Below are 19,086 nucleotides of genomic sequence, written 5' to 3'. Positions count from 1 at the left end.
GTAAAAACAGCGCACCCAGTGGGCGCCAATGGGAAGGTGGAACAACAGGTAGGCGTCTTCTAACGGCGGCTCTCAAACAGTCAGCTCTGTGCACGGAAACAACTGGACCGAACCGAAATTGAGACCAGGACCCGAACTTCGCGGGGTGGGAACCAGTTATTCTGGTTTTTTTACGCGTACAGTCGAGTTTTTTTTTTTACTAGTAGAGAGAACCTGAAGAAGTCCGAGCTGAAAGGCTTTTACCCCCCAGCTCCTTTGGAAATTCGGGATCAGGTCAAGTCATATCAGGAAAGAGGTGCATGAAATGCTGATGGTAAGAGTAACTCTTTCAAATGCAGGTTTTGATTTCTTTGTCTTTTCTTCAGCCTTAGTTGGGATAAATGTTTTAATTCTTAGTCAGTCTTGCTCTGTCTCTGTCCCAAACGTTATCATGCTATCACTGTTGTTGCATAATGTAAAAAGGTGTTGCAATATCTTGACTATCCCACAGTGTGACTCAACAATAACGCCTCCGTGGTATTCTTATATAAGTTTCTGGTCACTTTTAGTGCCTGTATGTCATGTGCATTATTTTTTAGTAAATAAATAAAAAAATATATACATTAATTTTTCTGAATTCAGCCCATGATAGTTATGTTTTTGCTTGTTTATTTTTCATACTCTTCTGGTAATATTTTTTTTACCCTTCTGATAGCCTCATTCTTATCTATCCTCACAGAAGCTGCTTTGTCCTCATCCCTGAACTTGGCTCCCCACTGGGAGGAAAACCAGGACACTCTTGATTACACAGCTGATCGCTGAGAGGTCAGACTTTCACTGACCCAGATTCCTCAGGAGCAGGACATGGATGTTCTCCGGCGATCTTCTATGTTCGCCTCGGAGGTCCTTGATGTCTTTGACCGATCGCTGACCGAGAAGGAGCTGGTGTCTCAGTCCAAAGCACTTTGCAGAGACTATATTCTATCCAGGCTCAACCAGAACGGGTTGGGTTGGTCCAAGACTGAAATTAACTTCTCTGCCCCAAATGCAGCGCTCGCCGAGGTGTCTCTGGTGCTTCTTTGTCTTGGTGAGAGGAGTTTTGGATAACTGAGCTTTAAATCTGGCTGTTTCTTTACAGAAACAGCCAGATCCCAGATCGGCCCAATTTATGGGCCGATCCCAGAAATTGGAATTGGCCAATTTTCTCTTGATCGGCTCTGATCAATACATAGAAATTCTATTTTTTCTTTTCATTAAATACATCAGTATATGGACTGACCATTGTGCGTTATGATGCACTATCATGAGTGTAGCAAATGATAGATAACGGTTCAGGAGGTTAGATAATGCACAAGTGAGGATGCTCTCGTAATCCTTTCATTTTATGTTGGTTTCAGAACTACTACCTCTACTAAGGAACATCCAGCAAACCTTTTGGCATGTATGCATTTATAGTCCTTTGAAAAAAAGATTTTGCAATCGGTTAGACCTCAGAAACCCATAAGCCTGTGTCATCTGATCACTTTATTTACAAGTTCATATGCATCTCATCTGAAGATGTTTCTGAGGTTTTTTTTAACACTGCTATGTCTACATTTGTGGCTTTTTAGCCACAAATGTAGACATAAACTGACCTTGAAGAAATTAATTTGAAAAAGAAACCCAGTAATTTAAAAAACATAATAACCTTCGATAGGATAAAACACCTTATCAGACTCCTATCTTTATCTGTCTGAAAAAATATAAAATACATTCTGTATATCCTATGGGGGAAACTGTGAGAAATAACATGTACAACTACAAAACATAATGCATGTGATATGCAAGAAAATGGACTGAACAGCCTTTCAGACTTGAATATAAATAGATTTTTCTCCCACATATTTTCTATCAGCTATTTTCAGACATAGGCTTGGAGAAACGGATGAGTAAAAGACCATGTCTGAATCTTCTCGACTTCTGTTCTTTCTATTTACATTTCTGCACGCAGTTTTATGTTTAGTTCTGCCGATTTATTTAAATTTTACTGCCTGACAGCGTTTTGTCTCTTTTATGCCGCTTTAATGTTTTTTTTTCTTCTCCCTAACAATCTGGTGTCCCTCTCTGTCTCTTGTTCCTAGGCGATGAGTTGGAGTGCATACAGCCCAGTCTGTACAGGAACGTGGCACGGCAGCTTAACATTTCAGTTGCCATGGAGAACGTGGTTTCAGATGCCTTTCTCGGCGTGGCAACGGAGATCTTCGCAGCAGGTATGCCATGACCCTGGAGGAGGATGAGGAGGAGGTGGCGGTGATGATGATGATAATGATGATGATGATTGTAAACACGCTGTTTATTAAGTGTGTAGGAGCTCTGCCAGCACAGGAAGTGACTTGGAGTTGAGATTACAGATGAAGGCAGTTAGTGTGATTTAACATTGGTGCTCTGCAGTTTCTCTAGTTTGCAGAGGGGCTTTCAGTATGAGGGGGTGGGTGAGTGGATAAATCAGTCATAGGTGGAGGGGGACATTATCTAAAAAAAACATATGTACATATTCTAACTTCACAGTTAAGAAACTTGTAAAGTTATACTTTGATGTTGACTGGAAGAAAAAGTTTCTAACTTGGGTTTTACAACATGTTTGCCTTGACAGAAAACATGAAAGAAGTTCATAGGACTCCACAAATACTAGATAATGATCCAAGCAAAGTGGCCCCAGAGGAGAATGGTAAATTACGAACATCAGTCATCATTTTTCAAGTCGATCCCTTTGTAGATAAGCGACTAATTTAGTTACAGTTCTTATGTAATTCTAAACAAAACTATTTCCCCCGCTAATTTATGATGCAGCCTATTGAATTATCACATAACTACTCATTCAGATCTTGAGTTTTTAGAAGGAAATGGAGATCACTATCTTTTTATTATGGCGTTTCCTCAGCACACACATTTTTCTGTCTGTTATTTCTGAACGCTTTAGTCTTGTGAGACATCATGGCCCTTTTATAGTTCTCCATCTGGGCATAGTCTGGCTTTTTTTTTTTTTTTACTACCAGATATTTGTTCAATTTTAAGTCTCAACATAGGACAACAACAACAAACACATGCAGTATATTACTCCCACATTACCCATCTCATTCCCTTTGCCCTGGCTCAACATTAGACGTGTGACAACAAATGGCACAATATTCAGTCACGCAGCACCCCAATATCTGAGAAGCAATTTGAAAATCCCTTCAATGTTTACCTTATTTTCTCTAATTTTAGAAGAAAAAGAAAGTGTCCTTTAAGCTACTTGATACTGAGGGAGGATTCTGTCACTTCCACTCCAGGAGAAGTTGACGTCCCCTGAGCAGAGATGTGAAGGCAACAATTTCCCTCTGGGTGGAGTTTAGTTGTATTGGTGTCCCAAAGATAGCAATTGACAATGCTCTAGACAAAGTCCCATCACAGAAGACATAGCTTTAAAATGGCCAGTCCAAAAATTAGGACTATAAGGTTGTAACTTAAATGACAACCTGAGCTTAAACAACAATTACATTTATCTTCTATTTTTGTGTAAATCTTCAATAATCTGAATTTGGAATAATGAACCCTGTGTGCTTCCTTAAACTGAATAAGTGAGTCGAGCACAAGAGGAAACTTAACTAATCTTGGTGAGAACATTTTTCCACTATTCATCAAGAAAGTTAAGGCTTAGCTCTCGCTCCCATGTGGCATAATTTTGGAATTTGAGTTATTAAAGTCCAGGATGAGACTATAACTGTGAAATACCTCCTCTATATACTTTGGCAATTTTGACAAATTTTTGAGCCTTGATCTAAATCTGACATGTACATGGAGTCAAGTGGGCATTGGTTTGGGAATCAATTTTGTGGTTATGAAGATCCTGAGTAAACATGCTGTGTCAATTGTGTTTACACAAATATTTAAAAGAAAAAATGTCTTGCATGATCTCAATTCAATTCAGCTCAATTCAACAATATTTATTAATCCAAAAGTGAAATTAAATGTTGTAATTTTCTGACCGTTTGCGGGCCCATATGAAGCATTGAAATACCATCTCAGATTCAGTTGATCTTCAGATAAAAGGAAAAAAAATTGCTGACTTTACAACAAAAGTAAAGTGCCTCATGCTGATGCAGCTGAACAATGTGAATTCTACGACCTTGATCCCAATAAGCACTCACTATTCAAAAAGGGAGTCCATCAGAAGCAACATCTATACTTTGGAAGTGACAGGATGTCATATACCACAAAATACTATTAAACTTGCTAATTTCTGTTGCTTGCAAAATGTTAGACAAATGGTCCACATAAGCATCTCTGTTCATTGGGACGTTTTGTACATTTTTTCATGGAAAAGACTTCTTGAATGAGAAAGGCAACAAATAAAAGCTGTGTGAGGATCTGATCAAATGGTGAAAAATGACCTCCGTTGTCGTTTCCTGGATGTGTCTTATAGGCTCTCTGGGGGAAAAATTATGCAATCTCTATTAGGTTTTTCTTGTTGATACGAATCTTGAGTTCAGTTTACATGTTGATATGATTTCTGGGTTTCTCAAAAACAGATGTTCCTTGTTCACTACCAAAAACAGTGCTGACGGTTTGAAGTTTCCAAATAAAACAATTCCATGTTCTCTTTTATAAGCCTCGGGGATAGATTAGAAGAATCTGGCTGCCCTGTGATGAACATGCAACATTTGGCTCATTGCCTGGATGTGCCAAAAACAGACTTTCTTAATATAATTTTCATGCCTGCGCTCTGGCCGAATGTTTCCCCCACTCTGATGTCACAGGGCCGTAATTTGTGGAAATAGCGTGGGATTCCTCTGAAAGAACAACAAACTTGGGAGCTTGAGTTGCACTTTGCCTTCTGAGATCGGTAGAGAACTTTGATTAAAAAAGGAAACACAAAAAAATCAGACATACCTTCTCCTTTCCTTTTGCTATAAAAGTTTATTTTTAGCTTTTAGGTATTTGTTAGCATTCTTCAGCCCAAAAAGAAATTGAAGCAGCCTTCTGTGCTCTGTTGTCCTCCATTAGAATCAACATGGCTCGTCTCTCCTTCATCTATCTTCTTCCGCCTCCCACCCCTGTTCAATTTCTTCCCGCCCTCCTCTTTTATCCCTGACAATCTCGTGTCTATTCTCGGCCTGCTTCTCAGTAGGGACTGAGACATGATGTGCTCGGATAGCGTCCATGGACCGTTATCTCATTTAAGCTCACCCACGGCTCTATCCCCTTATAGCCACCGTCAGACTCTGCAGATCAGCCCCGTGGAACATTCATGACAAAGCAAGCAGGACCAAAAGAGGCCAATGACATTAGCCTTTAGCTGCATTCCTGATGGCTATTATGAAAGGGCCAGCTTCCCTGAATACTGTACCTAGAACTGTTCGTGTGGCTGTAATTGTCAGGTCAGGCAGCTCCTTTCAAGCAGGCTCAGTTTGCACTTTTATGTCAAAGTATTCACACCCTTTTACATTACAGTCTTCACTATATCCTATTGGGATTTTATTTGATAAACCAACACAAAATGGAGCATAATTGTGAAATGGATGGAAAATGCTACATGGTTTTTTCCCCAATTCTTTCTTAAATATTGCTCAAAGAATAAAAATCTGTAGTCTGCATTTTTATTCAGTTCTCTAAATTAATACTCTGTAGACCAACTTTTCACTTGCATCTGCAAAGTTTCTGGGTATGTCTACCCTGCTTGTTTTTGCAAAATAGTTCAAGCTTCATCAGATTAGGTAGCAAGCATCTGGATAGTAGTTTTAAGTCTCGTCACAGATTCTCAATTGGATTGTGATCTGGACTTTGGATAATTCTCTTCCTTCTTTAAATTAGCTTAATTTAGGTCTTGCCAACTTCCCATGATGTCACTGTTAGCTTGTTTCACCTGGAGTATCATGTGTTTAGTGTGATATGCACTTAGTTTTTCATGACAGCTTTGTTTGTTCATTAGTAGAAATGAATGCTGTATGACATAAAAAAGCTCTTATAAGAACAGAAACAATACAGATAAGTAACTGCTTCTCTACCAAACCTCTTAGGCTTTCGTAAAACAACCGCTTTTATACCAAGATAAAATTACACACAGTTAGTCTCTGTTTTGTAATGAATAATTAGTTTTTCTCTGAAGTCAGTTCTTTGCATTCTTTTTTTTTTATCTAGGGGTAAGTAGAGCTAAAAGCAAATGCATGGTGCAATTTACTGTGCTTCTTTGTGTCCTACTAAATCAAAAATAATGTTTTTGTTGTAACATAACAAAATATGGAAAAGCTTACGTTATGTTTTTTTCCAGCTTTTAAGCTATGGTTGATGGCATCATAATCCCAACCTCTGTAATTGACAGTAAGGCTGGCAGTTTGTATAAGAACTCTTATCAGTCACATTAACACAAATTACTCTGGTTTGTTGACCTGAACCTGGTGTTTGATTTTTGTTTCAGTACAAGGTCCAATGGCTGCACAATATTAAAACTCAGAGGGGAGAGGGATTATTGCCTGGGATGTATGGCTAATGTTGTAAATAATTGATTGTTGATTCCTGTCCAGAAATTCAGCTTCTGTGAAAAGGAGAAACTGATGTCCTTTGTTTTATTTTTGTTTCTGGCCCATTACACACACGGCACAGTGACTGTAAGAGAAAATCAATATCGTTAGCAACCAAAACCTATATTCAAAGTTAAACACCCGGAGGCACGGGATGAGATCATCAGCAGTGTTTTCTCAGATCAGTTCAGATTTGCCTGTATATACACAGTTAAAATTAAACCTACTGCACTAATGTCTTTATTGTTTTTTTAATTAATTAATTAATTTATTTATTTATTTATTTTTTGTGCTGTAGGTATAACATGGGGTAAAGTGGTTGCCATGTATGCAGTAGCTGGAGCCCTGGCAGTGGACTGCGTCAGACAAGGACATCCCATCACAGTGCACATCATAGTGGACAGTCTTGGACAGTTTGTCCGCAAATTTCTCGTTCCCTGGCTGAAGAGACGGGGAGGATGGGTGAGTCTGCTTTCTTTGTAATTTCTCTGAATTAAAAACCCGATTCAGAAGCAAAGCTGCTGCTTAATAACTGGCCCTCAAACCTTAAAGGAAGCTGCTAAACTAAGAAATGTGGATTTAAATCAATTAAACCGCCTTATACTACACATTTATTTAGCCTTCTTGCTAAATTATTTACATAGGACTGAGAAAAGATGTCACACTGTTTGTGAGGGAGAGGGGTAACTGTAAAACATCACTTTATCAACCACATTCATTTCATATAGCTACAGTATCCAGCTATATGTTTACGCAATAAAATCAAAACTTGACCTATTTATAGTCCCATCTCACTACTAGTTACCATACACAATACTTAAATCTGTTATTTTAGGGGTATTTTGTAAGAAATAGTAAAACAATGAGAGTGACTTTTAAAGACGTTTAATATCCAGAAAGTGATTAAATATTTGGTAGTTTTGAGAAAGATGTTCATGAATAAAGAAAAAATATATGATACAACTATACAGATTTTTTTTCCATCGTGGGGCAATCAAGGATATTTCAATTCTACTTTATTCTATTCTAATTGCAGTTTCTTGGTTCTTGTGAATTTTTGCCACAAAGGTGTTGCAAAACCCAAAAATGTTTAATAACCTCAAAAACTATCAATGAGCACTGTAAAATATTACTATAAACTACAACAAAGGTTTGGCCCAAAGTGATTCAAAATGCCAGCAGATTTAGGTTTAAAATCTTAAATTAAAACAGCATCTAAGAAGTAAAGATCTTTACAAATCAGCAAACTTCTGGCATCACTTTTTAAAATAAACTCTGTTTTCCCTTTCCGTCAGGCAGAGATTATGAAATGCGTGGTGAAGATGGACTGCACTCCTGAACGTCCATGGCTGTCATCAGTCATCGACTCCCTGAAATATTTTCTTACTACTGTGTACGTCTACATCATGAAGGAGCAGTGAGCTGCTCAGACGGAGGAGAGAACTGGTGAAAATATAGGACTGAATCTCTGTCTTGTCGATAAAAGGTGAGATGGAAATGCTCGCTGTGCCTGATGAGGATTGAGCTTTCCCAGCTCTTCCCTTTGTGTTGCTGAATGGTCAGTGGCAAATGTTTCATCAGCAGTGTGTCATGTTTTGCACAAGCCTGTGCGTGATTACCCTTCTACCAAAGAGTAGTCGCTTGCTTGATGTTTTCAGTGGAGAATTGAGGATAACCTTAATATTTAACAGCATAAATGTTATTTTTCACAACGCGCTCCACCTGTTGTATGCTTTTTCTCACTGTTTATCAAATTGCAGTAAACACTCATTCTCTGATGTAATATGAGGCTATTTTTACTGCCAATGTCATGTGGAAGATGTGCTCTTTTTAGAATATATATTTCCAGAGAGCTGAAGGTGACTTCTGGGTGGATGCTAAGCTAGCTGAAACATTACCTGAGAGGTTTCTAGTGCCTGCAGAGGATAAGATTTCACCCTGCTGAGTCCACTTTCTCTGAGCAGCATTTGGCTGTATTGTTTACATTTCAGGAGATGAAACTATTGTGCTTTCGCCAAAGCACAAGCTGCGTCTCCCATCAAATACAGGTGAAAGTGATGATGTAAATGTCTATATATTTTTTCAATTTAAACACAAAACTTTTTTTTTTCCCAGCCAAGCCCATTTTTTTTATAACCTTCAGATGACTTTCACAAAGTACATGATACATTTTTGCTGTACTGACTTCAGGTTTTAACTTGTATATTTTATTTAAGACTTTTATTTATATATTCGGTGATAACCAACAATCGATTCCACCGCAGCATAAAACCTGCCACTACAACAAGCACTTCAAGATGAATGTGTGTATTGGGTTTAAAGTTCAGTGTTATTTTTGCAACTGTGTCTGCTCTATATTTTTTAAACCCACAATAAATTTCAACAAATACTTACCAATATGTGGCACTTGATTTCGGTTCTCCAGCTGTTTTTAAAAATAATTTTATTTTGTAAGAACTTGATGAAGCTTCAGAGTGGTACCTAACCATATCTCAGGAATTGAAAAGTTCAAAAATTAATATAGTATGAAAATATGAAAGGATTTCACAAGGTATAAAATAGGGTAATTCCAAATACAATATTTGATTCAAATACAGTAACGTTTACCAGCTTTTTAATATTTTTACAAATGGTCTGGTCCGATAAGGCCAATGCTGTTGTTGCAGACATCTGGTGTGAATTTAATGACAAAGTTCCCATTAGAAATATTTAAACTGAGACAAACATTGGGATGTTCAAAAATTTGTCCTCATCTGTATTAGTTGCATTCATTAAACTGTTTGGCTTTTCTTCACTAATGCTTTTCTCTGGAGGTCTTTGGAGCAAATTTATTTGTAAAGTAGACAACATGTAGCATATGGTTTGAGACTATTTCAGTCCTTTTAACGTGAAAGTTTTTCTGGCAAATTTCAGATTTCAACTGTTGCACTGACTGCTGCATGTAGTTTTAGTTATCAATCCCTTCCAGTGAGTAATTCACTGGCTCTAATCTCAGAGACAGGAGATGACATCCAGTCAGAAGAATAAGCCAGAGTTCCCAGTGCAGGCGTATTACTGGCCACATTAACAGCAAGCTGTTAGTTACCATATTCATTATCACGTATGACACAAAGGACCACATGGTCTGAAGCGCTCACAATTTTTTGCAAAAACAAATTGCAAGACTGACTCTGGTTTTCTATTAAGTATAGGAGTTGCCTGCAACTCTGTTTACAGTTTGTAAGCATGTAGGTCTTATGAAAAGTTATTTTTGGTGGGATGATTTATAACATTGAAAAAGAAAGTTAGCAGCTCCAATCTCTGGTTTTTAATTCAAAATACCATTTTTTCTGTCCTAATCACCTTTGGTTACAGGCTTCAAATGAGGCCATGTGCTTTGAAAAATATGCATGTGTAAGACCTCATGTCTTTTCCTAATTTAAGTTTGAGTTATCAAAACGAAAACGTTACCGTTTTAAGTTTAATCTTTATTATCCATTGGGACCATGTAGATTCAAAACAGGGACATATTTACATGCATGCAATATTTAAAACAAAAATGCATGACAAACGATAAACTCCCTGAGAAAGAAAAGGTTTCTGACCCACACTCCTAAAATGTTGCTCTGACAGGTGTGGGATGAAAAGCAATGGCGGGGCCGCGGCTGGTTGGGTCAAGATGATCGGCTGTAAGTGATGTACAAGTGCTGAGTGAGCGGCTGGTTGTCTGTTGCCATGGAAACAGTCTGTTCAAGCTTCCCGTCTGGTCGAAGTTGCAAGACTCGGCCAATCTGGAAGAAAAGAGAAAAGTAATGCAATAATCAAAGCAACAGAAAGCAAGTTATGCGCTATATAGGGAAAATCTGTATTCTGAAAGCCGCCATAGGGTTTCAGAATACAGTAATATCAGCTCGTTTCTGGGTACGAATGATGACTGATCAGTTTCACCTGTTGTACATGGGGCTCTTTGGCAAAAGAGATTCTACCCAGGCTTTGAGACTGCAGCTTGAGCTGATTTCCTGTCAGCTCCCCCTCTTCAATCTCCACCAGACCTACATAAAAACAACATCCAGCCTTGAAACAAGCCATGCGAGTACAAATATAGTGAAGGCATAAACAAGGAAAGCAATAGGAGGATATCTCTGCAGACAACACATTTGTCCTGGGTTGAGACAAACTAAAAACTGTAAATTCAATGACTTGAGAACAAATTAAAAAAAACTAATGACAAAGCAGCCATTTTTAGTGTTTGTTTACATGTCTGTAACAGGCTCTAAAGCAGAGCCAGACATAACTGCTGCAGAACCTGATTCTGCATTTCAATATAATGGCATTTGTGATTTCAAGTTTTTAAGAGATTTAAAAAAAATAAAAAATAAATCAGCAGAACGTAAAACAGCACTAATTATCAGAAACTTGGTCGTGTTTAGTTGATGTCTACCTGAGTTCTGTGCGATGATGAAGGCCACTTTGTTTGTCCCCGGCTGGATTCGAATAAAACCGCATTCTCTGTGAAGAGGCTTATTGGACTCCGCATGAAATGCGTTAAACCTAAACAAAACAGTCAGGAATGAGCTGGAAATATGATGGAGAACACGAAGAAGTAAGTTTAATTCTGCTGCTGAGACAAAGTCTAGCTCTGCAGGGTTAACGTACGTGAAGTTGATGACTGGTTGCCCAACATGGCTGAAATGTAGTTTCTCAGTGTATCGGAAAGGTTTTATGGTGGGGAACGTTCCTTCTCCGGGTTCGTCGCTCTCCCAGGTGCCCAGCAGCCAACTGAGAGGCTTGAGGACGGGATTCAGCTGCACTGCTACTGAAAACAAACACACACAGGTCAAGAGTCCACTCTCAATAAAACCCTGGTAAACACTCCCTGTGTGATGTGATTTTTAATTAAGCGAAAGTGTGTCCATGCTCTTTATAAAGCAGAAAACTATTTTGTTTGCTTTCAGTAAACACAGCCCAAATGCTAGGGTTTAGATTCTTTACAGAAAAGGATGAGCTCTCTGTAAATATTTTCTACATATTTTCCACTGCATAAAAGCATCCAAGTTATTTTAACAGAAACTAGAAACATGCAAAGTGTGGTTACAAACGCGTCCAGATGATGGCAGCGATGCAAAAGTTAAGATTGAAACTTAGGGGTCCCCAAACCAAGTACGGTTCTCAGGGCGAACACAAAATGAGTACAAGAAACTGAACAAATTTGATACAAATATGATGCAGAGAAACTGTAGAGCACAATATTAGTCCCAGTGTGAAATATTTCATTAAAATGATTGGACTAATTATTTTACAAAAAAACCAAGAAGTCTAATTTCAACATCATAATGAAATCTGACATAAAAAAAAACAAAAACTCGTTTGGGTCAATTAAAATCCACTTCCTGCAGAATCTGTATACTGATCTGAATCCAGAAGATGGCAGTAGAGCACCGTATGACGTTAATGAAAAACACTCGAGGAAGAAGAAACATGGCAGGAAAATGACTGAATCCAAATAAGACAAAAAAGTAAAATTAAATCTGCCAAATAAAACAAGCATCGTTAATAAAAACGATGAAAAGTCACTTGACATGCGCAGTTCGCAGTATACATGAAGTGGCGGTGTCTGTTTGTTTGTTTATGTTAAACTCAAATGCACGCACAAAAGTTACCTAAACGAAGTGCACGGCAAAAGGAAATGTACCAAGAAAATAATAATTACAAATATTTTATGAAAATCAGTAATTTATTTAAGAAAAAGGCTAAGGATTTTTTAAAATCAGTCTCAATAACCGAGATGCCGTGTCACTGTGACAAATCATTTAAGCAGTAAAACAAAAATCCTTTAACATTGTTTAATTTATAGTTTAATCCTAATTTAAACATGACCTCCGGACTTACCGTTGCCATCAGTGGGAGCCGCCATGGACAAAATTTGCTTCTGGACGGAGAGTATCAACCCTAACAAAGGACAGAAATATAAAGCGAAAGTCGCAAAGAGGTAGGACCTGTTCAGACGCAGCTAACGAGCACCGCATGGACTCCTGGGAAGTTTAGTTTGTCGGAGATGACAAGGTGCATGAGATGACAAACTAAATGAGCACAATTGTTAATAAGTAGTTTAATTAGAATTGATCAAACAAAGTTGAAAATGATGTAAATGTTAAATCTCCAAACTTTTCACTCAAACAAGTGACAGAACTGTTGTCTAGCAAGAAGTTCCTTGGTTTGAATCCCAACCAAGGGTCTTGTTGCAATTAATTTGCATGGTTTGTACACAGGTGTGAGTTCTCTTAAGGTGCTCCAAAAACACGACTTTCTTTGGTTACTCTAAACTTCCCTTATGTGTGAATGTATGGGTGCATAGTTGAGTTGCCCTGTAATGAACTGCTGGCCTGTCCAGGGCATACCCTTTCTCTCACCCACCAACTACTGGATATAAGCACTAGCTAACTCTGTTCCTACAAGGATAAGCAGGTATGAAAATCAGATATTTGGAACAGTTTGCTTGAGATAGTTTAAAAAATATCAGGACATTTCAGCTTTTCTGTTTAACGACACTGGAGCATTTAAGTATTTCAGAAAACAGACTTTATTAACATCATCAGTGTACTCAGCATGGCAGCTTCTGCAACTTTAGTTTAATAATGGCAAACATATACAAGAGCTATGCTGAAAAATCCTTAGAGTAGATAGCACTAGGAGATTTCTGCACTTTATTCAATGTTCCAACCATGTTGGATATATATTTTATGAATTTGTGCAGAGTCAGTGCTGTGAGAATATGAGTTCTTAAGGCTTGCTCTTTTTGCAGTTCTTCAGAGCATCTGCCAGGGCATGCAATGCCTTGTCAGCATTGGTCTTCTCGCAGTTGTATCCCATCAAGCCGATTCTCATCACCTAATTAAAACAGAGAGTGAATTAATGCCTGCAGTGACTCAGTAGGATTATTACCCCCCCCCCCCCCCCCCCCCCCCCCCCGACTCAAGTTTTTCAACGTTGCTTCTGATGTAAGTATTTAGATGGAATCTACGTTTTAAATATACATGTTAACATGTCTGTTATTTTGTATCTAGATAGAAACAGATCAAAATTATATTTAGAAAGTCTGTTTTTGTGTGCGTAGTCAAATGTTTAATTTAAACATGAATAGGATATTAAAACGAAAAGGCATTGCATTTTTATTATGTTTTTCTTTTCTTTTTCTCAAAATATTATCACCTACAAGGGGGTCTAAAGGTCATATCTCTTTAATCTACTGTAGTGACCCTAATGATGAGACCTTTGCATGTTCACATTTCTAAAATGAAACCAACCATGCCAACGGATGGACCCAGTCCTCCTGTCATCTCCATGTGGTGATTCTTCATAATGTAGGTGAGCATCTCTCTCCAGTCATAGCCTTCAGGGATGGATATGGTGGTAACAGAAGGAAGCCTCAACTCCTTCATGAAACACATCGTGCCAAGAAAATTGTTTTAGCATACTTTTAGACCAACTGATTTTAGTGTTTTTGTCCCATTTTCTCATTTGCTTCCTTCAAATGTACGTTCTACAGTTTCTACTCAAGCAAAAAACAAAACAATATATGTTTCTGAGCTTTTCAACTGTCTTACTTTGTCAGGGATGAAAAGCTTGAGCCCTAGGTCTTCTAGTCCTTTGTAGAGGTAGGCTGCAACCTCTTTGTGTTTCCTCCAGGACTCTTCCAGCCCCTAGAGGGAGACAACGATTGGTCATGTTGTAGTCTTACTTGCAGAAGAATAAAGGACATAGTTCATATTGTAGACTAATTTTAACTTCCATTCAGGAAAACCAGCAGATTTGAGACCAATCAGTAGGCACTCCAGGGCTATTGATGATTGTTATACTTGGCTTTATTTATTAAGATCATTATTAGCAGATGCCAAAAAAACAAAAAAAACAAAAACAAAAACAAATATATATAATAATGAAAAGAGAATTTGAACTAAGTACAGTTTAAAGTCTAAAGGGAAATCTTAAAGTATTAAATTCAGTTGATGTGGTAAGGTGGAAAAATAGTGAAATATCTCTTTACCCTTTCAGCAAGAATTGCCAGACTCTCTCTCAGTGCAAAGAAGCCAGAAACAGGACCAGTGTGGTGATATCTAAAACCCAGAGCAAACTATTATGTCTTATCTATTATTTTTGTCTTACAATTCTAAATCAAAGACTTTATATAGTTTAAACATAAGATGGCACTAAAAGAATAGCTACATTTAAAAAAAAGAGTATCTTTGGTTTGGTAACTGTTTACAAAGTATAATGAAAAACAGAAAATCAATTTAGTTTCATTTGTGCACATCACCAAATGAGGAATTTTAGCATCTCATTCATCATTTGTTTCTTTGTTCTGTAAATTTTGAATTTTCTTCATCACTAAATGAGAAGCAACAGACATTTATAACTTAGAATTTTAAAGTTATAAATGTCTTTATAACCTTCAGTTGTATGTTTAACTTTCAGTTGAACGTTAAACAATACAACACAAGAAATGTGTGGTTATATTTCTGATCATAAACTTTAAAAACTGAACTGAACCTATTTATTAGAATACTGTGAATTTACTTTATTGACACAAATAATAAAAAAGAATTACTCACGCTCTTGTTGGACTGCCATCACAACCCCAGTAGTTGGACAAATGTGTCATGTCGAAGAAATAGGATACTGGCTTTGTTTTCCTGTTAAACATCTTGTTGCTGTGTTGAGGAACAAAAAAACATCACTTGGCTTTAATAATTTGCCCTATTTCTTATTTATTGTTTGGTTAGACATTCAGTGATGCACTACAGTCTTCAGTCTTACCATGCTCTATCATTAAAAGAGATGGGTGCAGTGCCAGGAGGTGCATTAAGAGCCTTCTGAGAACCAGTGTACAGGATGTCAATTTCTTTGAATACAATAAGAAAAGTAAAAATCAGATAGAGGCCAAATGCTGAGCAGAAGTATTGTGATTTTATTTGTTGACCTACTTTGTTTGTCCATAAAAATTGGAGCTGCTCCAAGTGAGGCTACAGTGTCAACTAGGAAGAGGCAATTGTGTCTGCAGAACATAAAATATAGAGCTGTGAGAAATATGCCTTAATGTGAACATATTTCATTTTAAAGATAAGCTGGATAGAATCCTACTTTCTACAAATGTCTCCAAAGCCATCCACTGGGTGGCAGAGGCCAGCAGAGGACTCTCCGTGTGCAAGAAAAAACAAGACCGGCTTGTGTTTTTCTATGGCCTAAAACACAAAAAAGAGTTTTAACCACCCAACTCTTCTTATTCTGTTATTCTTATTCTTCAGTGAACCAAAGTCTGCTGGAAGAAAACAATTCAGATGTTCAGTAATAGCCAGAGTTGTAAGACATAGTCCAAACCTGCTCGATTTCCTTATTGGTATAGTATTCTCCTGGCGCCTTTAACAGTCTGTGTACATTGGCACCTAAGGACAGAACAAACAAACAAAAAAGAATTTAATAAATAAAGCAGTACAACAGTTATCTCAGAACACATATAAATGTTATATACATTTTAATTGAGTTTCAGTTTCAGTGTTGATAGGGGGGTTATTGCCATGTAAAAAAAAAACACCATACCCATTCTTTCCGCAATTTCAGCTACGCGCTCTCCCCAAATCCCGTTGACGGTAATGAGGACGCTCTCCCCTGGCTCCACAACGTTGAACACGGCGCACTCCATAGCTGCGTGTCCGGAGCCGCTCACTGATATGGTCATGTTGTTTTCTGTCTGAAAGGCGTACTGGATGCCCTTTTTGATATCGCTCATGATCTGTGACACGAATTTAAAACGTGAAACAGGCTTTTAGTTCGACTTGTTGTAATTGAAAATAGAAGGCAATATTCATCTGCGGCGGCAGTGAGTGTGCGCTTCAGGAACTGTGCGTAATTACGCACCACTCTGTTTAGAAAAAAAGGTGATGTATCTAAGGTTTGCTCATGTAAAAAGAAAAATCTAGCAATTTAGTGGAGATAATCAAAGCTAGGACGCAACCGCCAACATCTCTCCAAATAACAAAACTGTATCAAAGAGCTCTCAAAAATAATAAAATGGAACCGCATCTTCAAAGACCAAAAGGCTACCTAAATGAAACTCATTTTCTCGCAACAAACCAAATCTGAGATAACTGAATCCTACTGTTTTTCAGAACAGTTACCTCATACATTTCTGGCTGCAGGTGACCAATGATAGGCCTGCCTCCTGCTGCTAAGACACGTGGAGGAACGTTCGAGGGTCCCGGACCGAACAGGTAACGCAGAGGCACTTCTAGCGGTCGCAGCATGCATTCGGGAGGCGGGATAGAGACGGAGGACATGGAGCGCTCCAGACGCTGCAGCAGCGGGGCGCTCCTAGCAGCGAGTGGACCGCCGAGAGCCGCTGCCGCCAGCTGAGCGAGCGACGCGCTCCGGCCGAACAAAGCCCGCTGCATAACGGCCGGAGTTCTGAACCAGAGAAGAGTGCAGGGATGGAGGTTATGAGAGATGCAGAGACTGAGTCTGGAAGTGAGTTTGGGTGAACATTTAAAAGATACAGGTCCTTGACCTGGTGAGTAAGGGCGTGCGTCATTTTACGCAACAAAGTGTACGACAGCAAATTGTTACAGTAAGAGAACCTGATGCCCCATGAACCCTTCTGTTTATGTTGTAAGGGTTTTGGTAAGTCAGGTAAATAACATTATTTGAGCTTTTTTTTTTACAGAGCAAACATATTCACACCCCCTGAACTTGTACACAGTGTGTCAGTTTACAACAATACATAATCTTTTCATGAAATTCTATATGAAAGAATACAAGAAAGTAGCTTGTTCTTGTGAAATGGAAGTAGAAAACATGGTTCCCTAAATATTTTAACTAAAACATATCTAAAATGTGGGTTGTAATCAATACTTTAAATGTGTTTTTGGAGCATTTACAGCTTAAAGTCTCCAACAATATATATCTACTTTGCTAATCAACTGACTTATATTTTTGCTCATTCTTCTTTATAAGATATCCCAGGGTCAAGTCCCGCCCAAGGTCCTCAGTTAGATGTAGTGCTTGAATGCAGAATATTTGATCTATATCACTCCATTGTGTCTTGGTGGAAAGGGTGCAGAGTTAGAGTTTTGACACACATTGTGTTTTGCATCTACACCAGAGAGTTACATTTTGCTTTCATTTGACAACAGCCATGGCTTTCTTCTTGCCATTGTGTCATGAAGTTCAGGTTTATGGGTTGCACCACTGTGGGCAAATTCTCCTGCTTGTGGATCTTTGCAGCTCCTCCAGAGTTACCACGGGCCTCTTAAATGCTTCTCCACTGGTGGATGACCAAGTCTTTGCAGGTCTGCTGGTGTGCCATACTCTTTCCATTTTTAGATGATAATTTGAAAAGTGCTCTAATATAGTTATAGCTTTGAATATTGTTTTCCAACCCACTCTAAAATTCTTCACAACCTGAATCCTGGTCTTTCTGGTATGAGCTTCATGATGTTTGATCACTAAGGTTCTCTAACAAACCCTCTGAGGCTTTTAACAACATAGCTGTATGTATACTGAGCTTACATAAATGAAATTTATTAAAAACGTGACTCCTGACTTCAGTTTGTTGTGCTGGCTTTTATTTAGGAGTAAAAGGCTTAGTATAAAATTATGCCACCTCTCCAGATTTCTAATTTCTAAATACTTTTCAAAAATGCATTACTGCCTTGGGTTATTGTTGTGATTAGTGTATGAATGTCTTTATGTAAGGAATGTTTGTCCATGACCCACATGCATGCACAGGACTAGTTTTGGTGATGCATTTCTGGTTTAGATCTGCAACTATTGAAACCAGAGTACTACACTTGGCAGCTTAGAACCGGCTGACTTTGGTTTGTTTGAGGTGATTTGTTGACTTTGTCTGTTCCGTCTGTCACAGCAGCCTTTGTAATGTTTAGAGGAGCCTCCTCTCAGAGAGCCAATCTGGTGTCTCGGTTGAGGAAGAGGGGCAGGCCCATGCATCCACCCACCAACCCATATAAAGGCATAAATACCCAACCAAAGGCACTCAAAGTTCTTTTTCATGTTTATGTTATGTACAAAATTTTAAAAAGACTTCATGCTTTCCTCTTTAAACAAATTTCCAACAAAAGTGCTTCATGATGTTTTATTTAAGAAAGGAGAACATGCAATCATCCAGAAGCAATTTTCCTTTCAAACGTTTGTTTGTGCATGTTTAAACTGAAATGTCACTGACATTATATTGTAAGAGTTATTAAAATTTGAACGGTTTCGACATCAGTTCCAAACTTCACACCATCGAAGTGAAATATTAAAACAAGTCTGTCAATTTAACACTATATATTAGGTTAGATGTCAGGGTGACCGGGTAAATAATTACACAGAAGATAAATAAGTGACATTTGTTTTTCTGCTTTCTCTGGATGACATACTTCAGAGGCAACTTCTCTAATGTTGAAGAACTCAAGAGAAGAACGGCTTTCTAGAAATATATAAATCAGTTATAATGAGGTTACATTTAGTTAAGTTTTCCACAAATATTGTTCTGACTTAAAGAAGGTTTGTACTTGTTAACTTTAAGTCAGTAATTGTT

At 38.1% G+C, this 19,086-nt stretch overlaps 3 protein-coding genes and 1 long non-coding RNA gene across 7 annotated transcripts; 2 read left to right on the top strand and 2 right to left on the bottom strand.

Annotated features, from left to right (window-relative positions):
* The first annotated feature begins 4 nt into the window (after nucleotides 1-4).
* Nucleotides 5-8,915, top strand: bokb (BCL2 family apoptosis regulator BOK b). The gene is made up of 5 exons (XM_028019404.1): nucleotides 5-313; nucleotides 719-1,066; nucleotides 2,100-2,228; nucleotides 6,817-6,980; nucleotides 7,814-8,915. Exons 2-5 carry the CDS (start codon nucleotides 844-846, stop codon nucleotides 7,937-7,939), a joined length of 642 nt encoding a protein of 213 aa, XP_027875205.1. The 5' UTR covers nucleotides 5-313; nucleotides 719-843; the 3' UTR covers nucleotides 7,940-8,915.
* A 1,049-nt stretch (nucleotides 8,916-9,964) lies between these two features.
* Nucleotides 9,965-12,940, bottom strand: thap4 (THAP domain containing 4). Of its 4 annotated transcripts, none has more exons than XM_028019405.1 (5): nucleotides 12,387-12,940; nucleotides 11,154-11,313; nucleotides 10,939-11,072; nucleotides 10,446-10,549; nucleotides 9,965-10,288 (listed from the first exon to the last, which is right to left on the bottom strand). In XM_028019405.1, exons 1-5 carry the CDS (start codon nucleotides 12,409-12,411, stop codon nucleotides 10,172-10,174), a joined length of 540 nt encoding a protein of 179 aa, XP_027875206.1. In that variant the 5' UTR covers nucleotides 12,412-12,940; the 3' UTR covers nucleotides 9,965-10,171. The 4 variants fall into 4 exon arrangements, with proteins under 4 accessions (XP_027875206.1, XP_027875208.1, XP_027875207.1 ...); XM_028019407.1 differs by having other exon boundaries at nucleotides 10,939-11,048; XM_028019406.1 differs by having other exon boundaries at nucleotides 11,154-11,310.
* A 119-nt stretch (nucleotides 12,941-13,059) lies between these two features.
* On the bottom strand, nucleotides 13,060-17,015 carry agxtb (alanine--glyoxylate and serine--pyruvate aminotransferase b). The gene is made up of 11 exons (XM_028019401.1): nucleotides 16,670-17,015; nucleotides 16,092-16,284; nucleotides 15,873-15,937; nucleotides 15,636-15,736; nucleotides 15,479-15,549; nucleotides 15,312-15,396; nucleotides 15,107-15,205; nucleotides 14,542-14,611; nucleotides 14,102-14,197; nucleotides 13,802-13,930; nucleotides 13,060-13,385 (listed from the first exon to the last, which is right to left on the bottom strand). Exons 1-11 carry the CDS (start codon nucleotides 16,940-16,942, stop codon nucleotides 13,278-13,280), a joined length of 1,290 nt encoding a protein of 429 aa, XP_027875202.1. The 5' UTR covers nucleotides 16,943-17,015; the 3' UTR covers nucleotides 13,060-13,277.
* LOC114145800 (uncharacterized) lies at nucleotides 16,916-18,082 on the top strand. Its single transcript, XR_003595767.1, has 2 exons — nucleotides 16,916-17,015; nucleotides 17,714-18,082. It is a non-coding gene; the product is annotated as an uncharacterized LOC114145800 (long non-coding RNA).
* The last annotated feature ends 1,004 nt before the right edge of the window (nucleotides 18,083-19,086 follow it).

This window comes from Xiphophorus couchianus, chromosome 6, assembly GCF_001444195.1.
Source record: "Xiphophorus couchianus chromosome 6, X_couchianus-1.0, whole genome shotgun sequence".
Taxonomy (NCBI): Eukaryota; Metazoa; Chordata; class Actinopteri; order Cyprinodontiformes; family Poeciliidae; genus Xiphophorus; species Xiphophorus couchianus.
The sequence above is the reverse complement of the archived record's forward strand: the minus strand, read 5'-3'. Positions and strand labels throughout refer to the sequence as shown.

What these genes read in the sequence shown, in the direction of transcription:
- bokb (XM_028019404.1), top strand. Translation starts at nt 844, where the DNA reads ATGGATGTTCTCCGGCGATCTTCTATGTTCGCCTCGGAGGTCCTTGAT. An exon ending in AACGGAGATCTTCGCAGCAG is followed by an intron (nt 2,229 to 6,816) that starts GTATGCCATGAC and finishes TTTGTGCTGTAG; the next exon opens with GTATAACATGGGGTAAAGTG. An exon ending in TGAAGAGACGGGGAGGATGG is followed by an intron (nt 6,981 to 7,813) that starts GTGAGTCTGCTT and finishes CCTTTCCGTCAG; the next exon opens with GCAGAGATTATGAAATGCGT.
- thap4 (XM_028019405.1), bottom strand. Translation starts at nt 12,411, where the DNA reads ATGGCGGCTCCCACTGATGGCAACG. An exon ending in GGCTCCCACTGATGGCAACG is followed by an intron (nt 11,314 to 12,386) that starts GTAAGTCCGGAG and finishes GTTTGTTTTCAG; the next exon opens with TAGCAGTGCAGCTGAATCCC. An exon ending in CAACCAGTCATCAACTTCAC is followed by an intron (nt 11,073 to 11,153) that starts GTACGTTAACCC and finishes TCATATTTCCAG; the next exon opens with CTCATTCCTGACTGTTTTGT.
- agxtb (XM_028019401.1), bottom strand. Translation starts at nt 16,942, where the DNA reads ATGCAGCGGGCTTTGTTCGGCCGGAGCGCGTCGCTCGCTCAGCTGGCG. An exon ending in TTTGGAGACATTTGTAGAAA is followed by an intron (nt 15,550 to 15,635) that starts GTAGGATTCTAT and finishes TATGTTCTGCAG; the next exon opens with ACACAATTGCCTCTTCCTAG. An exon ending in AGCTTTTCATCCCTGACAAA is followed by an intron (nt 13,931 to 14,101) that starts GTAAGACAGTTG and finishes TGTTTCATGAAG; the next exon opens with GAGTTGAGGCTTCCTTCTGT.